General features: G+C 39.0%; 1 protein-coding gene across 1 annotated transcript in view; it reads right to left on the bottom strand.

Moving 5' to 3' along the window:
* LOC139734127 (macrophage mannose receptor 1-like) overlaps positions 1-26,610 on the bottom strand; it is a 171,033-nt gene that overhangs the window by 19,398 nt on the left and 125,025 nt on the right. Inside the window, exon 7 of the mRNA XM_071644941.1 lies at positions 18,335-18,613. Within this exon, the coding sequence (XP_071501042.1) occupies positions 18,335-18,613 (279 nt within the window). The remainder of the gene's footprint in view (positions 1-18,334; positions 18,614-26,610) is intronic.

The raw sequence follows: 26,610 nt of genomic DNA, 5'->3' as shown, positions 1-26,610 counted from the left end.
TGACCTGTACATAATTTGTACATAAACTGACATCTTTAATTTTGTAGCTGTTGTACTCTTCAGCCACTGATTTCATACCTTACATTACGGTAATGCGTTACATTACAATCCATCACAGAAATACAACTCTTTCTTCCCTCTCTCTCTTTCTCTCTCTCTCCCTCTCTCTCTCTCTCTCTAGTACATGCAAATGCATAGGTTATAATAATAATACTACTACTAATAATAATAATAATAATAATAATAATAATAATGATAATAATAATAATGATAATAATAACAAAAAATATTTATAATGGAGAACTAATTGGATTGACAACCCGAAATACCTCAACGTGTTTAGGAAGGTTGGCAGACAGTGACAATTAAAGGCATGATTTACCATTTGCAGATGAAACAAAACCCAGCATTAGCGCTTCAAAATAGTTCTAGAATGTGAGTTAGGGATAGAAACAACCAAAATAAAAATGTGAACCTGTAGGCCTATAATCGATGTTAAAGGACAAGTTCACCTTCATATACATGTGGATTGAGTGAATGCAACAATATTAGTAGAACGCATCAGTACAAATTTGGGGAAAATCGGACTATCCGTTCAAAAGTTATGAATTTTAAAAGTATCTGCGCAGTCACTGCTGGATGAGAAGACTAATACAGTGTATGATGTCACATGCGTACAACTATATAACGAAAATAAAAAGAGAATTTCACAAAACTTTACTTTTTGAATGAAGTTCACATTTCTTCGACTTGTTACTGACGTATGTTAAGGGTAATATTATTCCTCCTGCCTTCTGAAAGAGAGAAGACGAGTATTCTTTTGTTATGCGAGAAAAGTGAAAATATGTTGATTTTTCGTTATTCTTACTTTATATTGTTGTACACAAGCTATAGTAGTCTTCTCATCCAACCGTGACTGAGCAGAAACTTCAAGAATTCATAACTTTTGAACGGATTGTCCGATTTTCCTCAAACTGTCACTGATGTTTTCTATTAATATTGCTGCATTTACTCAACCCACATGCCTATGAAGGTGAACTTGTCCTGTACGTATAGTTAGATACACAAAATGTAAACAATAATTATCTATAATTTAAAAAAAAAATGTTTCCAGACTATTTAAAACCGTCTACAGTTATGGGTGTTTTAATGAGAATAATAGTGATATCTCCTTTTATTGTAGGCTTTATTGCAAAAATATCAGATGGTATACATAGGAGGTTTTATGATACACCTGACCTATACATATGCTTCAAAAGTGATATCTTGAACATTTTTTTTTTAAATCACTGTTTCCAAAAGTAAACATAGGACCTTTAACAAACATATTGACAAGGAATGAGCAACAAGAACAAAATGTTCGGATCTGTCCTGCAACAATATTCACATTACTCGAGTCTGTCAGTCAATGACGTCTTTGTGTTGTCATTTCCTTGTTTATGTAACTGTTAGAAATGCATTGTCCAAACGTTACCAACAGAATGATATCAATTTAGGTTTATACACAGCAAGTCAACACAGTGCAAGTAAAATCAGTTCGATTATTGCTGCAAAAGCACAAAGAAGAATCCATAATGTAACACCTTTCAATTGGCAATCCAAACAACATTTTGTCAAATGAACAAGTGTAATCATTTCTACCCTATGCCTGAAAGTAGTAAATTATTTTACCCTGCATCTGTCTTTTTCCGACAGCAAACCTGTGATGCACGAGTTTATATTTTGTACAACGGTTGCACATTAGTTGCAAAATATTGCCAATTTCTCTCTTTGTATTCCTTTGAGGGTCCTCTTTGATTTTCAAAAAGTTCAAAATATCACATTTTTTATGCATATGTGTAGGTCAGTTGTATCACAAAACATCCTATCACATAAAATTTTCGCTGTATTAAAAGCCTAAAATATAAGGAGATATCACTATTTTCCTCAATAAAGCATTATTGTAGACGGTTTAGTCTAGAAACATTCTAATTATAGCTATTGTTCACATTTTGTTTATTTTAACGATACTTAACATTGATTACACTGATCGAAATTTTACATTGGTTGTTTTCTATCCCTAGTTCACATTCAAGAACTATTTTGAAGTACAAATGCTGGGTTTTTGTTTCATCTGCAATAATATAAACAACGTTCCAAGCGATGACTGGATGATGTCACGAAATCTCAGATCTAAGACAAATAACACAATTAAACTAGAGATCCCGTCTTTAAACAATACAAGCTTCTTATCTTTGTTTCCTTAATTCTAGGTGTGCCTCGCGAAGCAGTAGAAGGATAGGTATATGAATATCTTCTTTTTTTTTTTTCCAGTGATTGAGACAGATTCAATCTCCTCAAAACGTTATTACACGACATGTGTCACTGGAGGTGGTCAGGCATATAAAAGATGAAACAATTGTGAGGTGGTATTGTCATTATTTTGTGAACAGCTAATGCGTAAAATGTGGCCAATTTCCGAAATATCATTCCGCTCTGACGTTGTAACAGAAAATTGCAATAAAGAACAGAAGAACAAAAGAAAACGAAGATAAATGTGGTTTTATACTTGATTATGACTAATATTTTCCAATAAAAAAGATATTCGATTAGCATGTTTCCATGGTTTCATTAAAAACTTGAGGACTACATTACACGTGGAGGAACAACGTTTTGGAAATTACTGAATGAAGTTAACAAGTGTTGATATTATCCTATCAAATCAAAGAAAATAAAAACACAATAAATATATTGGCGATCAATTTTGAAGATCACCTCAATAATTATATAAAATCTTACACACACAAATACATCACACAACAAATATCGGCATAATACATTTTGCACGCTCGTCAGACGAGATAATATGAAATCATAGAAATGTTACTATTTACAGAATAGCTTGGTTTCATAGCTACTTTCAAGATGATAACAACACGTAGCAATTTGAAAGTCGGCGTCATAATCAGGTCAGGGGCTTTAGGGACTTCGCCAGCAGAACGCAGCCGATGCATGAAGGTTGCAATCTTTCACAACACGTCCTATACGGCAAACACAATTATCATTATTGTATCACACAATTTGGCAATACCGTTTATAGGCACTATAGCGCTCACCCGTTTTCCAATTAAAACATGAAAGCTTTGATATTATACGCACTAAAGTGAATATTGCATCCTGAATACATACATCTAAAATAACATTGTTTGAGAAACATCTACACTTGTACCTACTTTGTCTAGTTTGACTATGGTGTCCTTCAAGTTCAAGTTTCACCTTTGTAAAGCATTTAGTTTCCATCTTTTCAATGTTGTTTATCACATACATAAGATTGGACAAGGAAGGTAGAACCTCAAAAGAGCAGAGCTTGTGGTGAGCTGCCTAACAAAAATATACATTACATCATAGACACGAGAAACAACAAAAACATGATAGTTTCCATGGCAATATTAAAATGAGATGTTCCTCAAAGAGAAGTTTTGCAATCTAACAGAGGGGCTACAGTAAGTATGAAAATATGTGACGACCTACAGCCTAGCAAAGTTGCATACATCAAAGTTAAACGTTACATAAACGTTACATATTCATAAGTGCTACTAATGTGAAAACTCTGCACAGATGTAAGACAAAGAATGAAATGCACTGTTTCCAACTGGATCGTGAATAGACCCCTTACCGATATATTCAGATTATATGCATGTAATTTTAACAAAGTGTGAAGATATGATTTATTTTTCATCATGAGGATTATTACAATTTCATATCGGAAGCAAAGGTAAAGGACACGTTTTTGTTTTTGTTGAAAAGAAAATAAGAAAGAAATACCGCTATCTTTCAATTGACTGACAATTTGACTCTGACTTATACGCGAAGCAGATTGCCCCGGTAGGTTCGATCATATGGCTGAATAATTAATAGACTCCGGATACAAATATGTGGCATTATCTTCGATAATTTCTAGTCTTCTGTCTCAAGTTGCCTATTTTCATTTCCATTGGCACGATTTTCTCACAGTTGATATAATCACAATGTTGTCATTATAGCAATTCATCACTATTTTCACCATCATCGTCACAATAATATGTGATAGGCATGCCAGCTATATAGTATTATAGCAGTTAGAAGATGAAGTAGGGCCTACTCTATACCGCTTTTATCATTATTATCAGCATTATTGGTATATACTAACACACAGAAGTAGTAGCAGCAGCAATAGCAGCAGCAATAATTAATTACGTTAATCTAAACTCTTTGGACGCCCTTGGCAAGTCCCCATCATATTAAGGATAAGGGCTTCGGGGAGTGTGGCGGCTACACGTAGCCAGCGCCTGAAGGTTACTAACTATCATATCAGGATGGTATAAAACGCCAAAGACAATATTATTGTATTGCACGGTTTGATTCAAACTTTTAGTGTGCACATTTGTATTTCAATCTACATCATGCATTCCTAAAGATATACTCACCGTGGTGCACATTCATGTAGTTCTATCATAACATCGTTTGCAGCAGTATCAGTATAGAGTAGTAGTAGTGCATTGTGATTAGTGCGTAATTTGAGACATAAGGGCCTGGTTATACACATAAGTAATAGTGACGTCGACCTCAAGCAAAAAAGAAGTACTGGTGACCATCGACAACCAAACAGCCAATCCACAGCTAGCTCATGCGCACATTGGTTTTAATGACCTATCTGTTTGGTGTTTTTTTTTCAGTTTTCTCAGTTGGATAGGCTTTTCTATTGTTTTAAAAGCAACATTACAATGGATAAGCTTGCCCGACGTAACAGTTAATGAAATTCATGTTCAAGTAAGTGTATAGACCTTCTGGCTTGTTGATTAGTAGTCTGGTTTCCAGACCCTTTGCTTACTGGACTCTGCGGTGACGATATCGCCGCCTTTGCCGAAGGCAAAAACCACCTAAACCTAATCCAGTTTTTGACGTTGAGGGCGTCAATATCCTGTATAGCAAAATAATAATTACGAACGGAGGGTCTTGCAACCAGTCTAGTACCAGAATGGTTCGTTAATTGCCACTTTGGCAGACATCCACTTCATTTCGTATTTCAGCATTAAGAACATTTTCTATCGAAGTAAGTCAGTTCGGTACAAATGACTTTCCATTTTTCTCGGTTGTTTATAGGCACTTCACTCAAGTCAAAGCTATATAATTCAGTCAGCGTGCCCAACATAGCGATTTATGGAACTCGTATTCAAACAAAGAATGAAGGTGCACAGATCAAATGACCAGAATGGTTCGTCAATCAATACTTTATGGGGTTTATATCCATTTCATTGTGCTGTTTTTAATACATTAACAAACTTTTTCAGGCTTGCTGTCAGGTGGATTTACTGGCAGGCACCATTAATAAGGATAACATGAATAATCATTGCATCACGTATACATGCTTATCTCAGTGAATTAAAAGGACTATCTGTCTCTCAACACAAAATACCTTTTTCTGCTCATGCTCAAACACTGGAACCATGAACTGGCTTATGGCGAAATACCAGACTTGTTGTCAGGTGGATGTGCTAGCAAGCACCACTTAAAAGGATTACATGGATAGTCGTGGCATCACTTAGCCTTTAGCCAATGCGGTCTGGGCTTATCATCCCCTACGTGTCTGAATCGAGACTAATTGCGATAAAGCAACGAACACGGTCGGAGGGGCCGCAGGCGACGCGTCTCGGTCCAGCGATCACTGCTATCATGCACCCTGCGTTAGTCTGTTTTCAGACACTGCTGAGAGGCAAACAGCGCGCGAAGCCTTGTCCAAAGACTAGGCATCACTCAACATCAGCATCAACCAACATGCTTGATTGCACAACATTAATGATATTGATGGGGTTTTTCCTACTCATGAGTGAAGTGGAAATGTGAACGTGTCTAGGGCAATTACCCCCTGGGCAATCACCCCGGCCCCTTCCCCTGGCCCTAATCCTAATCCTAATCCTGAACCTAATCCTAACCCTAACCCAAACTCCCAACCCTAAACCTAACCCTAACCCTAATCTTTACTCTAACCTTAACACTAACCAGTATTTAGCCGGGGGTAATTGCCGGGTTAGGGTGTGAACTGGCTTATAGGCAGGGGCGTATCCAGAAATTCCGTAAAGGGGAGGAGCCTTTACAAAATAAAGGAGGCGCACATGTACCCCCTTTTTTAGTATATCTTTTGTTTTAACAAAAATCGGACCGAGTTTGGCCTAGCGACGGTTACAGGAAATAATTTGGCGGCCTTTCGGTGAGCACCTTGAGAACGGTTTACTGACAGCAACATTCTGATAGCGAATAGACGCCTGCTCGCCTAAAGGTGGGCACAATATTAGCAGCCAGTCAGAGACTGGTCGGCGATGTAAGTAAATGGAAAGTCGAGACGATTTCAATACTTTCACATCATGTGATACATAAATCGACATTTCAGTGTATAGCTTTGTGATATTGTGGCCATTGAGCAAAGAAACCAATAATCTGAAATCCCCATCTCCCCCCCCCCCCCAAAAAAAAAAACCACAAAACAAAACAACGCTGGACAAGGAATTATGCCATAGGGGGCCACGTAAAAAAAAAAATGTAGCAGTGTACATTCAATATTTTAAGCAATACTACTTGTTTAACAAGTTTCATTGTGTACAACTCATGCATGCTTTAATTCTTCCATTTTGCTGTTTCCCCCACTCATGCATTCTTATGGTGAAGCTCCCATGTCATCATGCCTGTTCAGTGTGGTTTGTTATACATTTTGAAATCATTTTCATTCCTCATTCCAAGCACAAAAAATATGAAACTCTGTACCCATGCAGTTTAACTAATTATTTATAGTTGTTGTTGTTTTTTATGTAAAATCTGAAAATTATCGGGAGGTCTCTCATTTACAAGTCCACTAGAAATCACTGAAAACTAGCCCTTTAATGAAAGCGGTGAGCGACCACTCGGCTACCGGTTGCCGACACTTTCACGATCCATTAAAACCAGTTTCGAGGGCAAAGTGTTTTCAGCATGTTCGATGCAGCACTGAAAATTTCTGTCCGATCAAAACCGATCGCCTACCGGTTGCCAACCGCTGAAAAGCAGAGAACCTTAAAAACTGCGTTCACATAGAAGTATACTATTCGGGTATACGGTGCGCAGAGAACCTTAAGGCTGCGTTCACATAGAAGTATACTATTCGGGAATACGGTGCGCGTTTTCGAGGGCACGCAAATAGCTTGAATCGAACGATAGGATTTCCTAACACTGAGTCACATAAGAGGGCACTATTCGAAAATGCTAAATAGCATAGAATACTATAGCATAGTGGGAATCGCGCTTGTTCGATTTTACGAGCAGCGTATACCATCTTTCGTTTATGAAATGATGGGAATTTTGGTCTGGATTTGCCCTTTAGCAAAAATAAGCATGTAGACTGACATTCTGATGCAGTTTAGAAATTGTTAATAAGATTGCTATGATGATTGTGTAGGAGGAAGAAATCCTCACTGAATGGGCAGTGATGGGATAGGGAGTTGATGGTGCGGGTGATGGTGTACTGGGTCGACTTGACGGCGCATAGCGAATAGCGAATATAGCGAATAGCGAATACCGAATACCGTGTACCGTGTCTTCTATGTGAACGCAGCATGATGGTGTACTGACTCAACGTGACGGCGCATGGCGAATAGCGAATACCATAATACCGTTTACTTCTATGTGAACGCAGCCTTAACGAACAGCGACAACCAACTGCCCACTATACACGTGAAAAACGTATACATGCGATGGTGCACACGCTGAGCAAGTGAGTATACGAGTTAACCACATGATTTGGTGTTTCATCAACCGTATATTGCATGTTATTTTATTCGTATGACCGTTCCGTGTTTTGTTTTGTTTTTGTTTTTGTTTTTGTTTTTGTTTTTGTTTTTGTTTTTGTTTTTGTTTTTGTTTTTGTTTTTGTTTTTGTTTTTGTTTTTGTTTTTGTTTTTGTTTTTGTTTTTGTTTTTGTTTTTGTTTTTGTTTTTTTTTCGGGGGGGTACTCAAGTAACGACTGAAGGAGCGTATCTCTTTCAAAGGCCATGGAACCAGGCAGCATGACAAATTGCAATTGCAATTTTTTCTTCTTGGATTTTTTCCCATTTTGTCTAACAAACTGTGGGTATTAGACAAAGTGGGCATAGCCAACATGGAAGTAGATCAACTGGTAATGAGGCTAAGTGACATTATATTGGACTACATTGTCAGTAGAAGAATTGGTTGTAGATGGAATGGAATTAGACCATGTGGGTTGAGATTAAATGGTTATTAGACGAAATGAGAGTAGCCGAAGTGATAGATCACCTTTCGTTCCTGTGCATATGCGAAATTCTTCCCTCTGCTCCTCCAGGCTGTTAGAGTTTTATGGTTTGTTTGTTTGTTTTATCAAGTTGTGACGTGAGGTAACGGTTGAAAAAAACTGTTTTATTCACGTCTACCTTTGTAATTATTTCATGAATTACGTGCGCTGTGGAATACAACTAGCGCAAAGGCACAACACTATGGACACTCACACATACACGCACCATAGGCCTATACAGACATGATACACAGACGGACATACTGCTTACACGCTTGGTAAAAGACAAACAAACGAAGCTCGAAAGAAAACTTTAGAAATGAGGACGACTGTCACAAAAGCAAAATGTTTCCTTTTATCTGTTCCTTTATTAAGGTTACACCCTGGTACACGGCCTATATAGTTATCATAATGATTATCAAAGTTACGTTCTGTAATCTTCAAAGCTGGTTTCTATTTTTCTGAACATTTTGTTACTAAACCTATAATGATTTAGAAATGAAAAGTAATGTTTAACAGCAGACAATTACGCAATATTCAATAAAATGCCCTTAACGTCAAAAAGGTAAGCTCTATACAATTGAAGACCTGAATATAAGAACGACCCAAGTCCAATTTTTGGCCAAATTTAGTTTGACATATGAAATTGTAGCTTATGCATGGACTCATCTTCTGTGTAAATGATAAATCCTAATTTCCTCCGGAAGTGCCTGAAATGAATGAGTGAAATATTATATGAATGTAAGAATGATGGACTTGGGTCATTTTTACATTCCGTATCCGGGCAATTACCCCGACAGGGCAATTACCCCCCGGCTAAATACTGGTTAGTGGTAAGCTTAGAGTAACGATTAGGGTTAGGGTTAGGGTTAGGAGTTTGAGTTAGGGATAGGATTAGGTTCAGGATTAGGATTAGGATTAGGGCCAGGGGAAGGGTGCGGGGTAATTGCCCAGGGGGTAATTGCCCTAGACCCTTTACATTCATATCATAGCGCCCTCTCTCATCCTTCCCTCATCTCATATAGCAGAATATCATGTATATGATTCAAAGAACGACCCAAGTCCATCACACAAAATGGCCTCTCCACAATTATTGTAAATGTTGATTGTCATAATAATGTATGTTCTAATTTGTATACTCAATGTTGCCTTCCCATCACAGTTAAATAGAATAATTATTGGACAAATACAAAAAGATACGAAGTTTTTTAAAGTTTACTCGAAATGGTCTTCCATGGACTTGGGTCGTTCTTATATTCAGATACTCAATTTTCAGTTTCCGTTTCAGTTCATATCTACGTTCACGTCTACCGCTATGACAAACTAATTTAGTAGCGATATGTACAATATTCATAATGTAGAATTTCAAATCTTATACTAATAGTCAGAAATATAATATAGTAAAATATAAATATGATATAATACAATATATTTCATAGAATAACGATTACAAGATATATATGATTATATTTATATTTACATGTATCCTTATACAGACGTATTTTGCACTCAGTTTGAAAGTTTGGACGAGATACACAATATTCAATAATGACGAATCACTTCTAATAAAAAACACAGTTCACACACGACCAAACCAAACCAAACCAAGAAAGTGTGTCCGACTGTAACATGAGCACAAAAAAAAAAAATCAAGACATCTTTACTATAAAGGCATCACTCTGACATAGGCCTACCACTACGCATTTTGCCATAAGAATTATCAAAGATACGTACGCAAAATTGATAAAATGCCCTTAACGTCAGATATGTAAGCCTTATATAATTTTCAGTTTCCGTTTTAGTTTCAGTTCATATCTACGTTCACGTATATTAGTGATATGTACAATATTCATAATGTAGAATTTCAAATTTTATACTAATAATCAGAAATATAGTATAGTAAAATATCAATATGATGTAATGTAATGCAATGTATTGTATAGAATAACAATTACACGATATATACAATTATATTCATATTTACATATATCCTTATACAGACGTATTTTGCACTCAGTTTAAAAGTTTGGACGAGATACACAATCAAAACGAATCACTTCTAATAAAAAAACGCAGTTCACACAAAACCAAACCAAACCAATAAAGTGTGTCCGACTGTAACATGAGCACACACAAAAAAAATCTAGACATCTTTGATATAAGGTCAGGGCTGCCAACATTGGAAACTAGTTGAGAGTGAGACTCCCATAAGCCAATGCTATAATTTAGGAGTCAAAATGAGTGAGATCAATAGAAATGCATGCAAATGAAATAAAGTTTTAGAGTGAGAAAGGACCAAAATGAGTGAGTCTCACTCTCAGTGAGTGAGAGTTGGCAGCCCTGTCGTTTAAGGCGCCACTCTGACATAGGCCTACCACTGCCCATTTTGCCATAAGAATTATTAAAGATACGCTCGTTGAACTCCAAGGCAAGTTTTGCTTATTGCACTATTCTAACTATCAAAAGCTATAATGAAAAAGCTAAACTTCAACATAGGACAATTTCACAATATTGAAAAATGCAATTAACGTCAAATGATACAATCAAAACGCCTACATAAATAGCAAACTTTTGATAAATGTCGGGGGTCTCAATCGGGGGAGGGGGATGACAAACACATCATATCCCCCCCCCCCCCACACACACACACACATATTATTATTATATAGAACAATTTCCTGACACACTTCATAGATTTAGTACACTCTTAGGATTGACGATTTCCCAAATCCATCAGAAGTGTGTTTACCAGATATTTTTTTTGAATTGTAAAAATGCAAAAGCCCCCTTGTATGCAGGTGCGTCGGAAGGGGGACAGTTGCCCCCCCCCCCCCCCCAGATAATATCATTTTCCTCTAAATAATGCCGGAGATGCGGAAACGTCACCTCAAATTCAACGATTTCAGAAGTTCCCTCACGTTGGAGGGGATATCCTTTTTTCATCAACCCTCCCCCAGCTCGGTTTCTATCTATAGATTAAATACACATACATTCACCAAATTCAATTGTTTCCTCATGTGGGAGCGGATACCCTTTTTCAATTTACCCTTCCCCAGCTCGGTTCCTATCCATACTATTGACTGTTTCTTAAATATTCCATCACAAAATGTGTATACAAGAATAAATCACAGTAGTCTCGGGTAATTTCGAGCAGAGATTAATATTTTGACCCCCACTCCCCGTTCAATGATTCTAGAAATGTTGAAAACCGTTTTGCTTTTTTATGAGAAATTGTTGTCCAAATAATTCCCCCAGAGTGTGTTACAGATTGTTGAATTTCAATTCTGGAAATGCAGAATCTCCCTTGAGTTGAAGAGAGCGACTGGCATGAAACCGTGTGTCCTACGCCCTTCCCACACCCTCTCCCGATCGTTAGAATCCATAGACTTTAATAGTGTACTTTTGAATTTGACAAATCTACAAATATTTCATCAAAAGTCCACCATATCTGTCATTTCAATTCAAAATGATGCAAAAGTTCCCGCAAGTGCAGTTGAGGGATACCCCTTCCATAAAACCCTTCCCTGCTCGCAACCAGTTCTCCTCCATAGTTTTAGTTTACTTTTGTAATAGACAATTTTTCATATATGAGATAAAAATGTGTATGTATACAATTCATTTTCATTTCATTTCTACAACTTCATGTTCGGCTCCCCTCGATACATACACCATGGCTACGCCATAGGGATAAGAAATCTTTAAGATATTCAAAAAAAAAAACACACCACACATTTAATTCGTTATCACAAAAATGCAAGAGCTCCCTCGACGTGTGGGAAAGGGATACTTCACTCACACATATCTCCTTCTTTCGCTTGGTCTATCGCAGGGTGAGATTTCGCCGGAGGCCACCCGGAGGCTGTCTCTTAAACAGACATAAACTTCTTTCAATTCAATGCAATTCATTTATTGTCATACTTCTCGTACTATATGAATGTCACATCAGAAAGAATTATACAGGCTCTCTTTTATCTTAGGAGAACAATCTTTTATCTGTGGAGAACAATCTTCGGCGGAGAGCGGAGGCTGCAGCGAATGCCACCCAGAGTTGTACGTGTGGCCAGTTAAGACAGGGGTTTAGTTGTAGTCCATGCAGATTTTTAATGATTTATAAATAACCGCACGTTAAATTTGGTGTACAAAGCTTTTAAAGGGAAAAAGTGTAACATTTGCAGATTCATGGACTATGAATATCCATTTTATTTCATCTTCGTATTGTCACACTTTGCTGAATTTTTTCTAACAATTGTCTTGTTTAGAATGGTCATTGTTTTTTTCATATATTTTGCCCGGAAGTCTGTATTGTGTGAAATTCATGCGTGGAGATTAAACACTGAAAAACTTTACATTGTGACATCTATATGCAAGGAAATTGAACACTGAGAAGCTTCACAGTATAGTAATGCAAGTAATCGAGTTCAAAGTACACTTCCTGCACTCTGAGATCCCCCTGTTCGTTTTCTTTGCAAAGTTTGTTTTTAGTTAAAGCATTAATTTTGAGCGCAAAGTTTCGGGGGAAATGTTGATATTGAGTTTCATCTCCGCTTAGATTGGTTAACCATCAGATGTAAGTCTGTGTTCACCTGAGGGTCTTTAAAATTGTTGAATTCGGCAACCAAACAAAAAAGTACGCTTTTATTTAACATAAGTTCTGGGGTTTAAAGTAGGCACTTTTTTCAATTGCCAGTGTCTCATTTCCCCGCAGGTCCACAATGGCTGAGATATCTGGCGAAAACGCATCCACAACGCTGCACTAGTGCGACGACACAAGGAACTGGAGGAGGCATTGCACCATCGATTGCCAACGTGCAGTTCAGAGAAAGAGACTCTGTATCAGACCTTCCTTCTTTTTATCACAATGTCGCAATGTTTGTCATAACTTGAATTTTGTATCAGTCTATTGGGAAATTCGGATATATAAAAAAAAAAGAATAATCTCTGCACTTACATTCCGAAGCCATAAGCTATTAGTGAACTCATGAAGTGCAGTTTTAAAAAGTTATTCCACGAGTGGAAGTAAATATCAGTATAACAGGAAAAATAGAAATTACAAGTTCATAAGTTAGTTTGTACCAGCTTTACCCCGATGTTTTAACAAGGTAGCTGGAAGTCTGTTGAAATGAAATATACAGAAGAGCACTGCTTTTTGGAGAAGACGTGACCCGGTTTTGCACAGAGATATTGTCTCTAAAACGCAATGTTCTTCTTTACACTTTGTTTTCAGATAGCTTTACGCCATAACCGGGTAATTTTTTTCTCTCTTTCTTTTTCTTGGTTAATCCCCGCAAAGGATATATATCATGCCATTCACAGAAAGTAATGGAATGTATTGAAAAAGACTTACTGAAGTGATATTTCAAACATAATTCGAATTTTGGAAAAGACATAGACGTATACAAACGCACAGGCGAATGATACCAACCCTATGAGACTCGCTGCACGTGGTAAGTAAAATAATTATGATGGGACACATAGTTTCATTTCCATAGCAATAGAGGTGGAAATTATGATTATTTGGGAAAGTAAATACGATGCTAGAAATTTCTTAACAGAGGAATTATTCACGAAGTATCAACCAGTAGCTTAACACTTTTCCATGAACCATAAACACATGCATAGACACGTACAGGGGAGACCAGGGACCCATTTTGGAAAACATAGTTCTGGAACCCGCCTGGCATAATTTCATATTTGCTTACAATATATCGAAAGAGTCTACCAAGAAACTTACCTGGTTGACGCGATTTGCTGGGAGGATATCATGTTTTTGGAGTGTTTTTAGATCAAAAGAACAGTCTGCATATCGACTTTCATTCCACAAGGATCCAGGCTAACTCGGTCTCAAGGACAACTCGGCCCTAGTTCAGACAATTTATCGTGATCGCAACATTTTATACATGGCGCCCGTTCATTTTGTATGCGCGCCAAAGATGTTCTTTGAAGCGCGCGTTGTATCAACTCGGCCCATAACTGCGACCATCCAGAACACGAAGCGCTCCCATATATAGTTACACTGTACAATCCACAGCGACAACTCAGCCCCGCCGTCAGAGCGAGGCCGAGTTGTCCGTGAGTCCGAGTAAGCCTTACCCCGATCGGGTAATTTAAGTTCTGAGATTACGACTCCGCCGAAGCTTTTGGTTAATATATCGTATTTTCGTCGTTACCCAACGAATATCTTGTCATTGCAAACGTTAGTCCACACATTTCTTAGGGATACGTGTACATTTTCGAGCGAAATTTGACAGTTCTCACTCGCGTACGGGAACTATGTTTTACCATTGAAGTTGATATGATATAGCAGCTCTTCCTGAAATGACAATAGTCATGATAACGGCAAGAAATTAGTTTCCTCATTGGCTGTTGCCATTGGAAGTTGCCATTCAAGCAAGAATTGATATCCTAAAATTGTGTGTGTGTGTGTGTGTGCGTATGTGTGTGTGTGTGTGTGTGTGTGTGTGAAATGAGGCCCAATGATAGTCTTCTATAGTCAAAGTGTAAGCAAAAGACGCTTAAACAAGCTAAAAAGCAAAATTTCTAAATGTACATACGGGATTGCTATTTCATGAAAGACACTCATCTCTAGTTATTGTGGGGTATGTCGGTGAAAGAAGAGTTTGGATTTTCCTTTGGTGGGAGTAGCTCCGCCTTAAGTTTGAGTGTTCATTTAGCCCACTTGTTCAAGTAACTGAAATACGTGGTTGTTGCAATAAACTGTAACAACTTGCCCCATCATTCTGATGAGTTTGACAGAGATGTAACAACTTACCCTGATGAATTTTCACTTTTTTTTTGTTTAGTTATACAATCTGGTTCATCATCTCATGTTGTTAACGTACAGTCATCAATATTAAGCATTGTATTCAGGTGTGAATGCTTCACTCTTCTGTCAATTATAGGCCTCTTAATGGTTTTCATGACCTTATGTGAGCATCAAGTTATGTGAAAAAGAACTGTTTTGTTGCGTGACAAAACACAAGAATATAATTTCATTTACTTTGATGATGAGAAGGAAGCTCGCATTGAAGTAGCAGGAACCTTAATCATCCCGTTCAAACATGACCAATGTTGTTAATTTTAAAAAATGTGAATATACGTAATGAATACGGGGTCATCCCACAAGACCAACACCTTCGAATCATAACAGCCCAAGAGGTCGACATTGTAAAGAGGTCCACGAGTCACACAGCCCATGAGTTTGAAACTAGGCAAATAAGGCCCATAAGCTCGACACTGTAAAAAAATAAAAATCATACAGCCCATGAGTTGAAACTAGGCAAATAAGGCCCATGAGCTCGACACTGTAAAAAACAAACAAACAACAAAACAAAAAACAACAACAAACAAACAAACAAACAAACAAACAAAAAAGCCCGCGACATTACTACACGAGGCTTATTGTATGCTTAATATTGATGCAATTCATGGCTGTATGACTCGTTGGCTGTATAACTCGTATGTTGTATCACAGATAGATATGAGCTATATGATTTGTAGCTAACTCGTGACGTGCACACACACTCACAGACAGACACACACATATGCACACACAGATACCTGTCCCAGGACAAGCACATATACAGACAGGTAAGCAAATATGAGTTGATTCACTCTCAGATCTGCTTTTATGCATGTTTTCTAGATTGAAACAACATATACCCCACGTGCTGTCACAACTTACCCCAGCAGCGAGGAAGTTGTTACAAAATTGTGTGTTAATTTAATTACTTCAGTAGTAATTATGTTATTCACGTTGCTGGATTGACAAATATTTTACTGTTTTCAAGTAAGGGGGGGGGGGGAGGGGGGCAAAGGCATTCTCTGTTTGTTTGGCTACTAAACATCAAAACGTAAAATTTGTAACATCTACACAGCCGGTCTCCCCTATTCCAAATTCCATTGATATAAAAAAAGAAAGAAAAGAAAAAAAAAAGGCGTTAAATCGCTGCAGTGGAATGGGGATACTTATCATTAACCCCGGGACGCTCCGTATACACAGTTACACACTGTGGGAGCGTCCTGAGTCAATAGAGTGCTATATCGGTAAGCTTGAAAAACATACACAGTCTGTCACAGATTTTCGCACCTCCGTAGGTTTCGAATATCACGAGGAAAAAACGTACTTTTATAGTATACATAAGATTCTTATCTAATTAATACCCTTCGTTCACCTTGTTCTTGTTCACACTGGTCCAATGATCTTGAAAAAACGTTTTTTTCACGGCCATATACGGGTCCGTAGTCCTAGCTCCCCATCCCATTCACCATTTTCGAAATCAGTATGCAGTACACTGCGCACGTAAATATTCATGTGCTGGCGGAGTCGCAATGCGTTTAGCCTTCTGACAAGGCGTGAGCGCGCGCACCCACCCAGAAAGCAACGCAATATACAGCGAGAGGGTTTGCCAACAGGTTTTGCCAACGGATAAGGCCTTGCCACAAAGCTACACGACTTGACGGCCAGCGCATGCGCACAAATCTCAAATCCATTGACTGTATAAGATGTAGTTCTCCCGAGTTCCTCTCGACCGAGTCGCATTTAACTCATCAAACCGAGCAGAAAGGGACTATTGCCAGAACCAAAAGTTGAACGCAGTCAGTCTTCAACATTACATCTTCACCTGTAAGTCTTCATATTGCGGAATTTTTGCGATTTCATATTGATTTTTAGGCGCTATACTTCGCCTGTCATGATCATGTCTGCTACAATGCGCAGCCCCAACACTGCGTGTTGGGGCTGGTCGCAGTTAACTTATCATGTGCTTATGATAGCATAGCATAATTTGAGCGATGGACGAAGACAATGGGCCGAATGCATAAAACAAGCAATTGCTTGGATAGCAATTACTTCAAGCAAAAGCACAAGCTCGTGCAGCAAAAGGTCTAGCTAAAGCAATTGCTTAAATACATATGCATATTCAACCTTTTGCGTGTGCCAATACCTTTTGCTTGTCCCGCACAAGACTACATTGTTGTATTGCTTGCGTTTTCAACAAAAGGGACGTCACGCCTGTGCGAACACAAGAACAAAGGCGAGTGTGACAGCATGTATTTGAAAGGGTATGTGTGTGCAGAAACATTTCCTGACATAGCAGAAGAGCTATGAAATGACACTCATAAATGCACACACAGACGCACACACACACACAACTATACACACACACGTACTACTGGCTGATTCTCATCACTGCTTACAATAGCCCGGATCTGCCAGATAGCAAGTGGAGAGAGGTCTCGTTGCTCTCCACCGAAGTCAGACATCCTACCTGTTTTTCATCACATTTTGCATTTTGCGTGCTAACCACTGGACATTCCCGTTGTTGAAATGAAACATTTTTTACTCTACTTAAATGACTAATTTCTTGTACATTTATACCACTCCTTCACAAGTGTGGTTTTTCTTCCATGACTATGAAAATGATACTTAAAAGGGAACGTCCCAGATAAGCAAAAGCTCAAGCTCATTTTACAGAGCTTGGAAAATCGTATGCAATTGCTAGCAAGAACAAGCAAAAGGTATGTTTTATGCATACTTTTTAGGCAAATGCTTGGTCTCTAAGCAATAATTGCTTGTTGCTTGCAGGCAGCAAGCAATTGCTTGTGCTTGCTAGCAAAAGCTTCTGCTCGCAAGCAATTGCTTGTTTTTATGCATACGGATTCGAGTAAAAGGCTAGCACAAGCAATTGCTAGCGTTATTGCATCCGGCCCTGTGTCTTTTCCCGAGAGCAGAAAGAACAAAAGATTTACAAGATGATGAAGGAAAAGAAAGTGAAAGAGGGACAAGCAGAGTGAGAAAAATACATACTGTAGTTATGGTCATTGTATTAGATTCATGAACAGCTGAAAAAGAAACTCAAATCTCAATCATGGACACCATGACATTGTCCGTTCATCACACTTATGACTGGAATTCGCAAATGTATTTCATTATATAGAAGCATGGACGATCAGTTATAAAAGAATAACTGTCACCAAAACGAGCTGCTGTGCAATCTTCAGTCTCTGCTAATTGTGGCTCTATCCCCCAACTAGGCCACAAACTGCTGGAGGTGGGTAAGGTGCCCCCGACTCGATCCCATGTGTAGACCCCTTCGGACGATCGGTCATTTAGCCCTGTCCAGGTATAGATGTAAGACGATTCGGGATTGCTGATGAGAAGTACATCTGTGATACTGGATAACTCACTCGGCGTTTCTATGGCGACCAGATAACCACCTACTTCGTCGCACCTATCCCTGGCAACCTCCCAAGTCACAAACTCCCTGCGGTAGAGATAGCAGGAGTCCTGTGGCGAAGAATCAGGGCCAGGACAGAGGAGTTCTTGGAGAAATGCAAGACAAAAGAAAAAAAACAGCTTTATAGGAACATCTACGGATTTAATTAATTGAGTACGCCTATGTATTATACAAAGTAAATACTTTTGTGTTGTAGAAATGAAACAGCTAAGAAAATACACAAGACATACTACATTACTATCAGCGTATAGTTGATGCCCCAGTCATTGCTTACTGTGAGATGAAATTTATGCTCTACACACAGTCCTTTCCAAAGTATCATGAAACGAATCGTAACAAGAAAAACTAGAGAAGCACTCTGAGAGCGCAGACCTCCGCCAAGCATGTAGCTCATTTCCACCACTGATCTTGTTCTTCCATAGTAATATCAGTGATTTCCACCCATACGTACTTATAGCATGATAGTACAATATTGCGTGCTGAAAGTCGCCCGATTTCCCAATATAGAAGCCTTTGTTACGTCATAAACCCTCAGCTGCACGGCTCGCCTCGCCCTAGCAGAAACTAGAGCACGCACTTAAGTGCGCGCATACAAACCTCAAATACGCGCAGCCTGAACTCCCAAGTTAGACACTACCTGTCAAAATATCAAAAATCCTTCATAAATTCCCAAAAGATTCTCGGATCACTACAAAAAGTTCATCGTTTGGTACTTGTGTCATTCTCAACCTTTCCTGCAAGTTTCATCCTAATCCGTTGACTACTTTTTGAGTTATTTTGCACACGGACAAACACACAAACAAACGGTAACGAAAACATAACCTCCTCCCTTGGCGGAGGTAACTAGAAAAGCACTCTGAGAGCGCCGACCTCCGCCAAGCATGAAGCTCATTTTCACCACTGATCTTGCTCTTCCATAGATATCAGTGATTTCCACCCATACGTGCTGAAAGCCGACCGATTTCCCAATATAGAAGCCTTTGTTACGTCATAAACCCTCAGCTGCACGGCGCGCCTCGCCCTAGCAGAAACTAGAGCACGCACTTTAGTGCGCGCATGCAAACCTCAAATACGCGCAGCCTGAACTCCCAAGTTCATTAATCCTACCTGCCGAAATACCAAATATCCTTCATAAATTCCCCCAAAATTCTCGGATCACTGAAAAAATGTAATCATCTCTTAATTGTATCATTCTAATCCTTTCCTGCAAGTTTCATCCAAATCCGTTAACTTCTTTTTGAGTTATTTTGCACACGGACAAAGTAACAAACAAACAAACAAACAAATAAAAACATAACCTCCTCAATTGGCGGAGGTAATAATGTCTTGATAATAAGAGATGGAGGCAATTCCTAAGGGAACATGAATTTTTTTTTCAATTTATCTCGGGGCCCCGACTTATTATCTCGGGCCCCGACTTATTATCACGGGGCCCCGACTTATTATCTCGGGGCCCCGACTTATTATCACGGGGCCCCGACTTATTATCTCGGGGCCCCGACTTATCATCACGGGGCCCCGACTTATTATCACGGGGCCCCGACTTGTTATCACGGGGCCCCGACTTAATTATCTCGGGGCCCCGACTTATTATCACGGGGCCCCGACTTAATTATCTCTTTTCCACATGTAAAAAAGCGTTGGAACAAGAGCGATATAATTACAGACATGACAGCATTTTGAATTATGTGAAGAATGTTATCAGCGATAACATTACTTGTACTGGAAATCTGGATTTTTATGCAGATTTAGATGGTCATCGCGTGAATGGTGGCACCACACCCCCTGATGTTGTGGTTACAGCAGAACGCCCCGATATTGTGATAGTGAACAAGAGAGATAAGCAAGTTGTAATTGCAGAGTTGACAGTTCCATTTGAGCCCAATATCACAGATGCAAATAAAAGAAAAGAAGAAAAATACGCGCCCCTTCAAGCAGACATTGAATCCCATGGTTACAAGTGTGATCTCATTTGCTTCGCAATTGGCTCCCGAGGACTAGTTACGAAAGAAAACAAAAAGAAAATATGTTCCATATTAAGATTCGCAGACGAACAAGCAAAAACAAAACCCCACATCCAGGCCCTGTCCAAAATATCTATTGTTTCCTCTTATGCCATCTATAATGCACGTAAAGAAGCCATGTGGAATGTTAAAGATTTATTTACACTGTGAAGTTGAAAGCAAGTATTGGCGTTCGATTTACCATGAGTATATAATGTATGGCGGTCGGTGATTTTAGATAGGATGATTGTATATTCATTTATATTATTAGTTAAGTTTTTGTTTGAGTGTTATGATTTCATGTTTAGGTTTATATAAGGCAAAAAGAATTTGAGATTTAGTTCATTGTTAGTATATATATGATATGTTAGATGTGATGTTATAGGATTTGGTATTGTTAATTGTTGTTATTTTTATTGAGAAAGTTAAAGTAGAGTTTTTGGAGAAGAAGTTACGAAGGTGTAAAGTGAATTAATGGTAATGGAGTAAAAGAAAGGTATAAGAAAAGCAGGGGGAAGGCAGAGAGAGAGAGAGAGAAGAGAGAGAGAGAGAGGGAGGGAGAGAGAGAGAAGGTTTTATGAGAACGATTTATGTAAAACGTAAAGAAATGAAAATGATAGAATGAGATGAAGTTGTATTATTTGGATAATAAGGTATGTTTTGAAATGAAATATATGTATTGCATATTTTAATTCGTTTGTGTATAAATATATCTTTGGTAAATTTGTTTGTGAGTATACGCAACTGTAACTGAGTGTGTGGTGTTTTTTTTACAATGTATGATGTATTTACACGTTTTTCTGTATTGTCCTTTGTCTTTGCCTTGTGCCTCCTGTCAAATCCAGGAGACAACCTAGGCCTTTCATGTTACATTGTTTATTGACATAATAAAGAATGCTGAACAACATACGATACCGTATCATTTCCACGCGTACAACCATAGACAGCTACAAAACTACAGTCACATTGGTGAGGTTGTTGAATTTGTCCAAAGACAGGTCGAGGGTTCGGGTCGTCTACATGGTTACCGATGGATGTTTGAAAAATGTTTGGCACATCACATTAACTGCAAGAAAAAAGATGTAAGGATTATCCTTGGTGTTAAATATATTGCGGTGTTTAAAAAAAAAAACACACAATAACTATACATTTACTTGGTTTAAGTGTTATTTGCTGGTGTTCACTTTTCTAGTGTTGCCCAATATAATTACCAAATGATGTCGAATTAACACCCTGGTTTTTGCTGGGTATAGTTATTTTCTCAGAGTTTTGTTCATATCGTTATCTCATGCCTCGGGAAGGTTTCAAAGGTTTATAACACTTTTTATGTTCGCAAACATTAAAGCTATTCCAGCTTTACAGAGATGAAATTGAAAATGAATGCAGCTCAATTATTTTGCAGTTCTTGAAGTTGATAAACTGACTGATCAGTTGGCATAAGGAGGTCTACTGGCTCGAGTTGCGGAGACATGGTCAAACTGCGCAGTGCGCTGCGCGCAGTGGCAAAGGATGAGCAGAGCCAGAATCAGCGTTGCGAAAGCCCGCATGAACGCTCTTCCGCTGAGACCGTGATTTGAAACGCCGTTTTGAATCATGATTTATGTTTGTGATTCTGGCAACGAAATTCGCATGAACGCGGCCTAAAACTTGTACTTGTAGCATAGTATAGGCAACATGTGTAGCTGTATGGTTGTACGCGTGGCATATACGGTATCGAGATAATTAAGTCGGGGCCCCGTGATAATTAAGTCGGGGCCCCGTGATAATAACACGGGGCCCCGAGATAATAAGTCGGGGCCCCGTGATAATAAGTCGGGGCCCCGTGATAATAAGTCGGGGCCCCGTGATAATAAGTCGGGGCCCCGAGGTAAGTCGGGGCCCCGTGATAATAACAGGTGGCCCCGTGATACTAAGTCGGGGCCTCGTGATAATAAGTCGGGGCCCCGTGATAATAAGTCGGGGCCCCGAGATAATAAGTCGGGGCCCCGAGATAATAAGTCGGGGCCCCGTGATAATAAGTCGGGGCCCCGAGATAAGTCGGGGCCCCGTGATAATAACAGGTGGCCCCGTGATAATAAGTCGGGGCCTCGTGATAATAAGTCGGGGCCCCGTGATAATAAGTCGGTGCCCCGAGATAAATAAAAAAAAAATAAGTTCATGTCCCCTTAGGGGCTCCGTACGATTTTAAGCATACTTACATGCTTTATTTTTTTCTCTTTTTTTGACCAAATAATTGAGGGGGGCGCCCCCCCCCCCCCCACCCCCCGCTCCGCGGTCCCTGGGCGCGAAGCGGCATTGTCTGTGAGCCGCGTGGCGGCACGCCATTTTTTTTCTTTGCTATTTTGAACCCCCGTAAGTAATGTTTTCCTGGCATCTATCAACGCATGGAGACCATAAAAAAGCAGTCCATGACAACGTCTCTTTAGATCGATCAAGTAACAGTTTAATACACAGTTATATCCAGAGTTATCATGTGTTTGGTTATCAACTCAAAAAGGTTAGGGAGTCTGGACATACAAATGTATTATGATGGCGTTTTCCTATGCACATTACTTGGCAGCCCAAGGAGGGGTAAACCCCCGACCCCCCCCCCCCCCCCCCCCCGAAGTAGATCCGCCACTGTCGATAGAATATAACCACTCACAGATTCAGGTGTAAGAAAATTGTCCCTTGTGGGTCCTATTTGGCGCAATCAGACACGGCGCATTGATCGCGATTTTATAGTCGCTTACTCCTGGCCGACCAGACGCTGCGCGTGTGAGACTTCGCGACAACAACTTCACGCTGTTTTGGTTTGTATGACGTGTGCATGGAAAGTGCAAGTTCGAGTCGGCACACAATGTGCCCTTGTCCAGTTTCTGCCTTACCTGCATGCTAATGAGGGTGTTGGTTCTGAAATGTCCGGCAAAGGACCAAAAGCAATAACTGATGATGATTCCTCATGCTGGTGTTAAAGACAGCTTGTTATTGGGATTTCCTTCTTTCGATTCCCCTTCTCGCCTGTCTGTTTATTTGTTTCATTTTCCCACCCGATGGCCATATTCATTGCATTCATTCATTTACATGCATGAGCTGAGACTCTCACACACACGGGATCACTCTGTCATTTTTCCTTCTATGAATGATGAACAAAAAGATCCTGCACAAAACAAAGACAAAAACAAAAAGTATGTACTAACAGCCAATATTATGAACTTGTGTCTTGAAGTTCTGAAGTTTCCATACGCTACTATTGTTGGAAATATAATTTTTTTCTGATGCGCGCAGGCAGGAATCGAATCCATGACGTGTTTTTCCTTTTGTAAGTGCAAAGTCTTTTCCAACACACGACAAAACCGTCTAATATCTATTTTGCATATAACAAAAGGTGTGTATGCAAAAGATACATACCCTCTTCACATAGCTTCCCGACAAAGGACCTCGGGCACTTGCAGATAAAGCCATCCAGAGTTTCCGAGCAGGTTCCTCCATTAAGACAGGGGTTGGACACGCATTCTATTCGTGCAGTGCGTAATATTAAAATAAACCGATTTTGACTTTGGTTAAGGTTACATTCCGTCTTTATAATAGACTTTCGTAATATGCTCATTATTGACATGTCCATGACCAGATATCTCATGCTATTTTTTCATAACTATCTTTTTTTTTTAATTGGCAGTACTCTACTCTAATATTACTTTCTGTAGGAAAGTTTATGAGTGGTTATGGTCTGAGGATTAAGTCTTGTCACTCCCATGATTGCACTTCTGTGAATTTCACTTTCATTTTTCATCACTTCATTATGAGAATGTCAAAGTATTCCAAGGATGGAGAGGTTGGTTACGGTCATGTTCACATGAATATGAAAATTACGTAATTTCATTAGTTTAAGATGACTTCACCGGTCTCGTGGTTTGCTTGTTTGCAAACCTCTGCAAAGTTTGTTTGTTTGCTTGTTTGTTCTTTGACAAAATTAAAAGGAGGAAAGCTTGAAAGTTGAAAGAGCTGTCATGGTTAGATGATAACTTTGAGGAAAGAAAGGGACAATGGTTCTACTGTAAAGCTTGAGAAAAAAAAAAACATATTGCTTCGACTCATGTGAGGGTAATTATGCAAAAGATATACATACCTTCTTCGCATAGCTTTCCACCAATGGACCTCGGGCACTTGCAGATAAAGCCATCCAGAGTTTCCGAGCAGATCCCTCCATTCAGACAGGGGTTTGGCACGCAGTCTATTTGTGCAGTGCGTAATATTAAAATAAACTGATTTTGACCTTGGTTAAGACTACATTCCGTCTTCATAATAGGTTTTCCAAATATGTTCATTATTGATATATCCATGACCAGGTATCTCATGCTATTTTTTATTACTATCTTTTTTATTTTAATGGCAGTACTCTACTCTAATATTACATTCTGTAGGATAGTTTATGAGTGGTTATGGTCTGAGGATTAAGTCTTGTCACTCCCATAAGTGCACTTCCGTGAATAATTTTCATTTTCATTTTTCATAACTTCATTATGAGAACATAAGTATTTCCAAGGATGGAGAGGTTGGTTACGGTCATGTTCACATGAATATGAAAATTACGTAATTTCATTACTTCAAGATGACTTCACCAGTTTCGTGGTTTGCTTGTTTGCAAACCTCTGCAAAGTTTGTTTGTTTGCTTGTTACCTCCGCCAAGGGAGGAGGTTATGTTTTCGTTACCGTTGGTTTGTGTGTTCGTTCGTTCGTTCGTTCGTTCGTTCGTTAGTTAGTTTATCCGTGTGCAAAATAACTCAAAAAGTAGTTAACGGATTGGGATGAAACTTGCAGGAAAGGTTGAGAATGACACAAGTACCAAACAATTAACTTTTGGTAGTGATCCGAGAATTTTGGGGGAATTTAAGGATTTTTGATATTTTGGCAGGTAAGGTCAATGAACTTGGGAGTTCAGGCTGGCGTATTTGAGGTTTGCACGCGCGCACTAAAGTGCGTGCTCTAGTTTTTGCTCGGGCGAGGCGCGCCGTGCAGCCGAGGGTTTATGACGTAACAAAGGCTTCTACATTGGGAAATCGGGCGACTTTCAGCACACTATATCACTTTCAGCATGGTGCCTAGGTACGTATGGGTATGGAATGATATCTCCATGGAAGAACGAGATCAGTGGTGGAAATCAGCTGCATGCTTGGCGGAGGTCGGCGCTCTCAGAGTGCTTCTCTTCTTTGTTCTTTGACAGGATTAAAAGGAGGAAAGCTTGAAAGTTGAAAGAGCTGTCATGGATAGATGATAACTTTGAGGAACGCTGACTATTCATAATGTCGTTCCACCTCTAACATGTCTCAGTGCTATGAAACGACGTATCACCATAACACCCTGCCTGCCATATGTAAGCGAGTTCATTCATTCATTTCATTTCATTTTATTTTATTCTTCTCCTATTTCCAACAGAACATAACACAGTATAATAGGAATCATATCACAATCGTATACATACAACTTGCAGATGATATCAAAATGATACAATAATAAATTTACATATAATCACTATGCATGTATACTTGCAAAATAATACAAGGTCATGCTTCAGTTGGGGATAAAAAAAGAACTGAGAGGTCCACTAAAAAGCAAGCTTGTAGATTGTGAACCACTCAAGAAAAATCTAATGAAATACTTATTTGCATACGCTTAACACAAGTATAATTTAAGACAAGACGGAACAAAATAGGAGACACACAGCAACATGACACGACTAGACAGAATAGATGGAAAAATGGAAGGAAGGAAGGAAGGAAGAAAGAGAATGCCTACACGCTGATCAAGGAAACGAAAGAGGGAATTGAAGAGGGAACTGAAGAGGTGCTTCAAACAGCTGGTGGCTGCAAACAGCCGTGCAGAGATTATGATGGCTATTTCATTATTATGAATTCAGAGATTAATTGATTGATGGTTGGATGATGAACCCTGTTGTTGTTGGGACTTGGTTAATACAAACGAAACATCAGAGAGGGTTTAACAGAAAGGATTTCAACTTCCGCTTAAAAGAATACAAAGAAGGAGAATCTTGTATTTCGCAACTTAATGAATTCCAGAATCTAGGGCCTGTGTATATAAA

The sequence above is a fragment of the Diadema antillarum genome, unplaced genomic scaffold (assembly GCF_040938485.1).
Source record: "Diadema antillarum isolate AM-2024a unplaced genomic scaffold, OU_Dant_1.0 scf00000025, whole genome shotgun sequence".
Taxonomy (NCBI): domain Eukaryota; kingdom Metazoa; phylum Echinodermata; class Echinoidea; order Diadematoida; family Diadematidae; genus Diadema; species Diadema antillarum.
The sequence above is the reverse complement of the archived record's forward strand: the minus strand, read 5'-3'. Positions and strand labels throughout refer to the sequence as shown.